The 10,420-nt window shown below is 37.9% G+C and overlaps 1 protein-coding gene across 1 annotated transcript; it reads right to left on the bottom strand.

The window, feature by feature from the left end:
* Positions 1-9,386: 9,386 nt before the first annotated feature.
* On the bottom strand, positions 9,387-9,932 carry LOC133785071 (uncharacterized). The gene has a single exon (XM_062224332.1). It carries the CDS (start codon positions 9,930-9,932, stop codon positions 9,387-9,389), a length of 546 nt encoding a protein of 181 aa, XP_062080316.1.
* Positions 9,933-10,420: the final 488 nt, after the last annotated feature.

Genomic DNA, 10,420 nt, shown 5'->3' with positions numbered 1-10,420 from the left:
TCCCAAAACCTAAATTCTCAATCTAAATAAGTCACAACAAAACATAAATAGAACCAAGGAAAGCTTAAAAACACCCCTGAATTTTTATCAACAACTCCATTAAACATCTGATTGCCATCCCAATTTTTAAACTTACAAGGATAATGAAAAAAAAAAATACACTCTGAATCTTTTAAACAAGAGGGAAAGTTTTTAGTTCAACAAGTGTCACATGCAGATGCAATTGTTTTAAAAGTTAAAAGAAGGACCAATGTGTCATAGAAATCACTCCACTGTGATATTGAATCCTTGATTTTTAGCTTGCACATAACAAGGTTTTGCAATCTATCACATAAATGCAAAATCAAAGCAAGGAACAAAGACAGATATAAAAGTTTGTCATGTATCCTCATTAGTTATACCAATTAAGTAATGAACATCAAAAGCTAAAATGGCCTGCTGTTTGTTAATTTATTCCAACAAAAACTGAGAAATTACCTTATAAATCAGTGAGTTTGTGAGCGTTTTTCTTGCTCAAATTTGACTCTTTCTCTCCATTTCCAGGCGTAGCTAATTCTTTCGCAAAAATAAGTGCGTGCCAAAGAACCAACATTAAAATCTCCCATGAAAACAAAATAAAGTCGAGAGCACATCAAATCACCCTAAACAAGTTATTCGTGTTCTATTTTATTTGGAATTCAGCAAAAAGATTTGTAGACCATAATATTGTGTTTTTCAATAGGATTTTGATTTCAGTTTGAATAAAACAAATGCATGTCACTTGAATCAGCATCCAAAGAAGAAAGCTCCATTGTTAAGTGTTTTCTTTTTCTTTTTTATCAAGAAAGATCTGAGAGAGTGAAAACTTTGAGAACACACTTTACTTGTTTTCTAAATTCTTGTTTTTTTACCTCAGTTTTTTAGAACCTATTTTTAGAAAATAAGGCCAAACACATTGGATTGTTTTTTAAACTGTTTTTAGAAAAAAATGTGGATATACACATTCTTTGGTATTTGTGTCTAAAAGTGTAAATATAATAAACCACCTTAATCTCAACAAAATCAAATATGATATTTGGGATACTCTCCCACAAGATTGATGTAGAAAATTTGTGAGTATACTTGTTATGATACAAGTAAAAGAAATCCAACACAACAAAGTAATATCTCAAATTGAGGTTATGGGTACAAAATTACAGAAATTTTAGCTTGGAACATGATACCACGGAAAGAAATAAAAAGAAAAAAAGAAGAGAATATTCAGGGTACTTTACCCTTTTCCTTTATGATCTTTCCTTTATTTTTGTAAGAATAATTGCATTTTTTTTAAGCAAGATAGTAAGCTGTTAAAATAGATGATCTTAGAATTACTATGAAAAGAACAAATAAATCTAAAATTTGTAGCAAACAACTTCCTTATCTTACAAAGAACTCCAATTATATATCACTGATTCCTTTCTTGGTATCGTGTATGTATTTTTAGTACTATCAATTTATAGTATTATTGTTGATGTTGATATGTGAAGAACAGACATATTTGATATGGAAGAGCCCATTGGGCACATTAAATATCTCCTAATTAATAGTATTTTGGGATAAAACTTCAACAGGTTAATGTCAACAATATCTTAAACAATGAAGGAGAAGACAATAATATGATGAAATTGGACATAGGAAATCTCAGGATATGAAATTTAAGAATGCCTTCAACTTATAAACTTAATAGCTCAGTAAGTTGTCCCAATTCCTTTGGTAGCTCCCCTGACAGTGCATTTATGCCTAAGCTCCAAGTATTTGCCAAATTAAAAAACAACAACAAAAGTTAATAAAGAAGTAACATAACATATTAAATCTTGTTCTTTCAATGCTCAATTTTTAAGTTGGCTTACAAGTATTGCATCTTAGTGAGGTTTCCAATTGATGGAGAAAGAGAGCCTGTCAAGAAATTCTGGGCCAAATTCCTACAACAGATCATGGAGTAAACCAAGTGTATATATGCACTAAGTTAAGTCATTACCACTTTGCAAGTAAAGATGTTATGACGAGAGTTATAAAGGTCCAATAAAGTCATACAATGTGGAGAGGAAGGTCAGAGTCCATAGCTCGTCTGGAATTGGACCAGCAACATCCTTTGCATAAACTTTCCTGTAAACACATTTTAATTACTAGAATGACAAAAATGAAATAAGGACACATTCCAACTGAGATACCTTACATGGGGTATCATTTTCATTGGTAAATGCAATTGAGTCTTGGATTGGATAGTGTGTGTGTGTAAACATGTGTGGGAATTAAGGGAAAAGAGTGATTTAAATGCAATTGACTCCTAAACTCCCAAAGCCAACCAACTATTTTATTGGAGTTGATCTGATTTAACAAGGTATTAAGTAAGTACTAATACATATTACTATCACTATCACTTGTCATATTTTGACTGTTATCTTCAATTAATTTAGAAGAAGATTGGGTGATACGCAGTGGAAGAACAGAAGTGGGGCTGAGGTGGGCACTGGTTTTATTCCAAGCTACTGCAAAAAGGTACAATTTCACCTGTCCTTGATTGTACCAATAGGACCATTGACAAAATGGATGGAAAAATCGGTGGTGTGGTGTGGCTGTGGTGAAGGTGTTTCTTTCATAATAAAAGAAAAAGGAATAGCTTGGTGTGTGCAGATGTATAGAAAAAGAAATAGCTGTGTGTGTGCACCTGGTGAAAGCTAATGTAGCTGAGGTAACCCTGTGATGAACTGGTCGGCGACTGAGTGAGGAAGGGAGGTGGGAAACGACACCGTGTGGTGGATGAGACTAATAGACTGAGTCGACATCGAGACCAAGGTGGAGGGAGTGAGGCCTCGGATTGAAAAAACCCCAGCAATCTGCAAAATCGAAAATTAATTTTGAAAACCACAGATTTTATAGATTCTATGATATTCAAGCTGATAAATTTAACATCTACAACTAAATATACTTACCTGGCTTACCAAGACCGAAGAGAAGAGCGAATTCGAGAAGCCCAATGACTGGAAACAGATTGATAGAGAGATAGAGAAAGACGAGAGAGAGAGGAGATTTGAGGGATGGAGGAGATCGAAGCAGGGATTGAGTTTGGAGACAGTATGTAGCCGAAGAAGAAAATGGGTCATTATTCTTTGTGGCAGGCTCACTAAAAAAATTACCGCCCTTTTTTCATTAATTTGCCACATATAATAATTTTTCATAATACTTTTTTATTAGTATTATATTCATGTGTTATGGAAATGGGTATTTGGTGTAGTGCAGGCAAGCCAAACATGTACGCATCGCTTCACGCTCTTCGTACTCATGGTTGATCGACTTTCCCTTTGCCCTTACCTGACCCATAGAGCACCCATGAGCCGAAGCCCAATAAGAAAACTCACACAAGCAAATAACATATGCATTTCTATCATCCAGCATACAATTAAACCGCCAACGGGCTAAAAACATACGACTAAGTCATCCCAGGCACTTTACCAGGCCCTGGGTTCGCAGTCTACACCGTGAGGATATCCCAGGTATCCCATATGGTCTCGCCCTGGAAAATCGTACTTCACGTGCTAAATGTTGCTCCCGACCCCTTGCCGTACTCGACCTTTGCCATTCCCGACCTTTACCATTCCCGGCTCTTACTGTTCTCGGCCTTCGCCGTTCCCGGCTCCTACCGTTCATTCACATATATGCACACATAGCATAACTAAACAAATACTTAAACACGTATAAACAGAATCAGTGGGGCTATGCCACGGAACATAATCATATAGGGTCATGCCGTGCAACATAAACTATAGGGCCTCACCCTGCTCTACGGGTACAACAGTTTTCTTACCTGTGTCTCGAGCTTTCCAGGCACCGATGTCCTGAGCACATTCCCCTAGTTCAAGCCTCGCTAAAAACCTAGTCACAACATACCAACAACATCCATCCATAAAGTTCTAATCCATTAAATAGCTTTGGGTCATGAATCTAGTCTCCGGGACCTTGAATTCTATCAATCCGAGTGATAAAATTCATCCCGAGCCTTAACTTTTGGATTCCCAAGCCTAAAACCTCCTTGAAGCCCAAAAATACACTAAGTGTCGCGGCCCCCCATGAACCTATGCCGTGGCTCACCTCAACTAGAAACCCCTAATCCCAAAACAAGGCAGGCGCGTCATGGCTCAAGCTGGGGTATGATGCGACCCGCCCTTCATCCAGGCCTCCTACTTGTTCTAGAGTGTCGCGGCTCAGCAATGCCGCGACCCGACTCATTGAACCCAGAAAAATCCTCCATTTTCTCCACCAAACCCAAGCCAATATACCTTAAAATCAACCTAACAATTTAATTTAATCATCCCAAAAGCTCTACTATGATTCCAGCAGCCAAAACCTAACAACAAGCTAGCTCAAAACCTCATCAAACCCAAAATTCAATCTTCAACTCAAAGACTTAATGAAACTAAAATGCAGCCAATAACTTACAGAATTTAATCGTTAGAATCATGGTTTAAATCTTACCTTAGCCTCTGCTTGAATCCACCAGTTGATACTGAGCTAATCCCCAAGTGTAGAGCTCCAATTCCTAGCTTAATCTTCAAAGTTTCCCTTTGATATGGTTTAGAGAAAAAGAGAAGTGTTTGGGTTGGTTTCCCTTAGTTTCTAAACACTTCTTTTGGTTTTCTTATACTTAACTTAGTCTCTAAGGTTACCTCAAAGGCTTGGGGTGCCAAAAACGTCCCCGAGGGCAAAATGGTAAATTTCCCCGATATTCCCTCCTAAACACTCTAACTTCAAATATATCTCTGAATATTTATTTCCATAACTCGATAACCCCAATAAAATATCTAATACCCGAAATACCCCTCGACTTGCCCCGAGTCAGGTATTCGACCCCGTTGTGACTTCCTAGCTAAACCTCTCCCAAGGACTGTCTCGGATCGTGCATCACAGATATATCACAACTATATCACAATATTCACAATTATTACATTTATGCCCTCAATGGGCTAAAATTACAAACATGCCCCTAATAACCAAACGGGGCCCACATGCATATTTAATTCACCCAAACATGCATTTCAAATCACATATTCATCATATTCACACATTAACATAATAAATCACTTATTGCCCTCCAGGCACACTAATAAAGGCCCTAAGCCTTATTAGCAAATTTTGGACGCTACATATCCTTTGTATTTAATCAATCATAACACTCCCCCAATCGGTTAAATAAAAGCCTCAATCTATAGCTCAAACAATTTTTGTGCATAAAGTAAAGTATCTTTCGACTTGAACTTTACCTTGTTGAAAATACCACAAATTCTTATGGAAATCATTGGTAGCTTAAAATCTTGAACCAAGTATTCCTAATGGTAAAACAGGTCACACCTCACACACACCCACTAGATCATTTGTTTTCCCACTTTCTCGCTTAGCACTCATATGGCCATGTGCTCATCCCTTCATGAACCTTCCAATAAGAAACTCCAACTTCCATGAGAGGCGACACCACCTCTAAGTTCACATAGGTGAAGTTCATACAACATATTTTCTACCTTTGGAGATGCTTGTTACACTCAATTGAATTTCATTCAAAACCCTAGACTTAATCCGTACTCGATAGCAACAACACTAAAAATCTCAGATGGAACTCACAATAAATTTTAGTGTTGAAACCATTATCTTATCAATGACTTGTCCTTACCCATTGAAATCTTTCCCTTGATGTTCACAAGTTTGGAGTTGAGTTTCCATCATTGTTGAATCTATTGTTCTAGGAGTTTCAGTCTCATCCCTTTTGAAGTGGAACTTACTAACCTCTTGGCAAAAGGTTTTGCAAATGGATCCTCTAAGTTCTCACTTGTCCTAACATATGAGATCGATATGATTCCATCTTGAATCAATTGTCTCACATATTAATGGCTTAGAGTAATATGTCTTGACTTTCAATTATACACACTATTATATGCTCTAGCAAGTGTTGACTGACTATCACATTGTATTGAAATATTGATAACATATCCGCAGTAAAAGGGATATCCAACATGAGATTTCTAAGAGACGTGGCCTCTTTTCCAGTTGCTACTAGAGCCATAAACTCTGCTTCCATGGTTGAGTGTGATATACAATTTTGCTTCTTCAAGCCCCATATTATTGCACCTTGTTCTCCGTGTTTTCACCATCAGACACATTGAAGTTAGGAGTAATTAATGACAAGACAAGTCATGAGGTTCTCAGAGTGTGAACTCTTCCAGGAATCCCAAACCGACCAAGGCATGGATGTATCCAAGTGAGGCCACACCCCGAGGTCTGTCCTCGAGGCAAGGATGTCTCCAGGTGAGGCCACGTCCCAAGCCAATCTCCAAGTCATGGTTGTCTCCAAGTGAGGCCACACCCCGAGGTTATTCATCGAGGCTAGGATGTCTCCATATAAGGCCACATTGCGAGAGGCTGCCTTCACTTGCCCATCTCCCTGATCTAGGATTTCGGCCCTCGGACCTGGAGTAGCTGCCATGTGTTAGTCACTACAGGTATGGGCCACCAGAAGATCTTCTGACAACTTTTGATGAACCTCTATTAGTGGTGTCGAGTTCGTACCCTCGACAAACGACATTTCCCACAACGCTACACCCTGACAGTTAGAGACATGTTCCCCATAAATTTGGAATGCAGCTTTCTGCAATGGGCCACGTGCAATCCACCTGAGTCGTAGTATTTTTTTAGTGCAACCCTTTTTGTATAAATTGGACATTAAAACCCAAGAATTAGGGAATTATGTATTAATGATAGATGATTAATATTAATGAACCCAACCTCTATAAATAGGGTGGGGTTTCTCCGTGTAGAGGGTTCAGATTTTTAGAGAGAAACTCTGTAACTAAGTGCAATATATACATTGCCTGAGAACCACCATTGAAGCTTGTTCAAACAAGCTTCAAACTCACTAAATACCAAAGAGTCATGGACAAGGGCTCTTTTATAGCCTGAACCATGTAAAATCCTTGTGTTATGTTCCATTATTTTCATTAAACTCTTGAATTAAGTTGATAGCAAAAAAGGCCCACCTCCTCAAAGAGTAAACACCCAACCAGTAGTGGAGAGATTATCTCCCACTCCCGATATCCAACTCGCGTCGAAATATCCTTCAAGTATCCTTGAAACTTTGTATAGTAAAGGCTATATTCTTTGGTACTCTTGAAGTAACCAAGAATTCTCTCAATGGCTTTCCAATGCTTGATACTTGGATTGCTAGTAAACATACAAAGTTTACTAACTGCATATGCAATATCTGCTCTTATCCAGTCAGCGACGTACATTAGGCTTCCTATTGCACTTGCATATTCCAATTGAGCCACCGCTCTTCCCTCATTCTTGTCAAAATTAAAGTTTGAATTGAAATGTGTATTTACCTCGTTGATTTTGAGATGACTAAATTTGTCAAGCATTTTCTCGATATATTGGATTTGACTCAATACAAAACCCCCATTATTCCTTCTAACTTTGATACCTAGAATGGTATCCACATCTCCAAGCTCCTTCATTTTAAAGTTAGAAGATGGAAACATCTTTGTTTCCATTATTCTTCTCATGTCATTACTCAAAATCAACATTTAATCTACATATAGACATACTAATATGACATAATTGTTATGATTGGTTACATACAAAAAGATAAGTGTTAAAATACAAGCTAGGTATAAACACTTGTAGCATATAAAGGTCCAGAGTGATGCATGAAGGTATCTAAGGGTTCCCAAAAATTTTGGTAGCATTTGGAGCATTTTTTGGACCTTTGGAAGTGTCCAAAAATAGAGAGGGTGGCAATGCGCCGCCACCCAAGTGGCGTAGCATCGCCTGATGCTTAGGGTTTCAAAAAACCCTAGTAGGGGATGCATCACCTGCATGTAGGCAACGTATCGCTTGATAGGCAATACATCGCGTGTATCCAGGGGAAGCGTCACATACTGGAGTCCGTACAAGTTACGTAAATTGCTCTAAATGATGTGTTTTACAAGTCTAATCCTATCGGTTCGACCTAATGATGGTGCCTACTCTATATAAGGTTAAAAATAGAGTTTTGGAAGACTTGGTAGCTCTCTCCAATCTCTCTCTAGCTTCAAGAATCTCAAGTTTTCTCCAAGAACTCATAAAGAAAGTGCTTGACTTTTTGAGTTTAAGGCTTGTTCAATATCAATCATCATTTCCTCCTAGAAAATGCCTTAAGCATCCACGATTGCTAGGAAATAGAGTATTAGGACATCGTTAAGAAACGTGTATAAACCTTGGATTTGTTGTTTTGCTTTGTCCTAAGGATTTGCTCAAATTGTGGTTTTACAAGGGTGTTGATGGTTCATTAAGGTTAAAGAAGATCATTCACCAACTTGGGTTTGCAAAATCATTCTCAATATTTATTTAGTCTCTGTCAAACCATTTTTTTGTGTAGATTCTAAATTTTGAGGCAGTGTTATCTCACTCTCCTCCAACAATAGTCATCACAAGTCTTAGAGTATAAGCACTTGTCGGGAATGTCGTGTCTAAATGCATTTGAAATGATGACTTTATCAAACTTCTCATGCTATTATTTTTGAGCTTGTTTCAAGCCCTATAATGATATGATAAGTCTACACACTTTATGTTCATTCCTTGAAGAACAAAACCCTTTGGTTGTTCCATGTAGACCTCCTCCTCGAGATCCCCATTTAGGAATGTCGTTTTGACATCCATTTGGTGAACATAAAGGTTATATATATAGATGATAAGATCAATAACAATCTTATAGAAGTAGTTCTTGCTACCGGTGCATAGTGTCAAAGCACTCTATTCCCTTCTTTTGTTTGAATCCTTTGGCTACTAGCCTAGCCTTAATGACTTGTATAGTCCCATCGGTATGGTTTCTTATTCTAAATACCCATTTACTCCCAATTGGTTTAGATCCCTTTGGAAGGCCAACCAATTCCCAAGTGTGGTTAGACATAATTGAATATATTTCATTATTAATTGCCTCCTTCTAGAAAGAGGAGTCCCTTGAAGACATTTTTTCTTAAAAAGTTTTGGGATCATTCTATATTTTAAGTTCTATTGGACATTTCCAAGTGACTTCCTCATTATTACTTCCAACAAGGTATAATGTCTCTATTTGAGCCTTTGGCTCCTTCTAGGCAATTGAAGTTGCTCACCAACCATTTAAGGAGTCTCCTCTTGAGGCTATTTAATTTGAGTTTGTTCTATTAACTTTTTGTCATCGCATGACATGTTCTCAAAGAACTTAATCTCTCTTGATCAAATTATCACATTAAACTCCATGTCTAATAATCTATAAGCTTTGCTATTTTGGGCATAACCCACAAAGCACATCTTACAGCCCTTGGACCGAACTTGATCCTTTTGCGATTGCTATTTCGGGGGTAGTCCTAGTAGATCCTCGGGAAACACTTCCGAGAATTCATAGCTATGTGAACATTTTCTCGCTTCAATTCTATTTTTCTAGACTTATCCAAAACACTTGCTAAGTATGATGAACATCCATGTTGCATCATATTCCGAGCTTTCAATGCCAAAATGACATGTGTTCGAAATCCCATCACTTCTTCCTTAAAGGAAAAGGATTCACCTTCATTTGGTTTAAACACTACTGTCTTCCTTCTACATTCTATAGTTGCACCGAATTTAGTTAACCAGTCCATGCCAAGAATCTCATCATAGTCTGGTATATCTAATTCTATAAGGTCTGTTGGATACTTCCTGCCCTCAATTACTACATAAACTAATTGTAACCACCTAGATGACAACATAACCTCACAAGATGGTAACATTGTACTAAAACTGTTCCCAAAAAGTTTACAAGGAAAACCCAATTTATCAATTATTTTCAAAGCAACATAAGAATGAGTATCTCTAGAATCAATAAGGACTCTGCACATCACACCAGAAATAGAAATCTGACTTGTGACAACCATGTTACTGTTGGCTGCCTCTCCTTACATCAATGTAAAGAATCTAGATGGAACTAGATTACCATTGATTCCCTTTCGAACTCCTTCCCTCCACTATGGGCAATCTTTCTTCAGGTGACCTCCTTGACCACACTTGAATCACTTGCTTGAGCCTGCTTCACATTCTCCTGTATGCTTGCCAAACCACTTTGGGCAATTTGGGAGCACGTGCCTGTGATTCTGGTGGTTCCCACGATTGTGGTTGTGACCTTGGGCCTTTTGTCAGTGCCACTATTTTGACCCTCTTAGGCCTTCCGCTTATTACTTTCTTGAAAGGGTTTATTCTTATTAGCCTCTCTCCTTGCTGCACCATCCTTCCATATTCAGTCCTCCATCCTTCCATATTTGTCCAGAATTTCAACATAGCTAACTAGCTCCGTAATAGTCATCTTGATGTCCCTATCAATCATAGGATTCAGTCCCTTATGAAACTCTGAACTCTCATGGCCTCT

This window comes from Humulus lupulus, chromosome 6, assembly GCF_963169125.1.
Source record: "Humulus lupulus chromosome 6, drHumLupu1.1, whole genome shotgun sequence".
Classification (NCBI taxonomy): Eukaryota; Viridiplantae; Streptophyta; class Magnoliopsida; order Rosales; family Cannabaceae; genus Humulus; species Humulus lupulus.
This window is presented reverse-complemented; position numbering and strand designations above follow the sequence as displayed.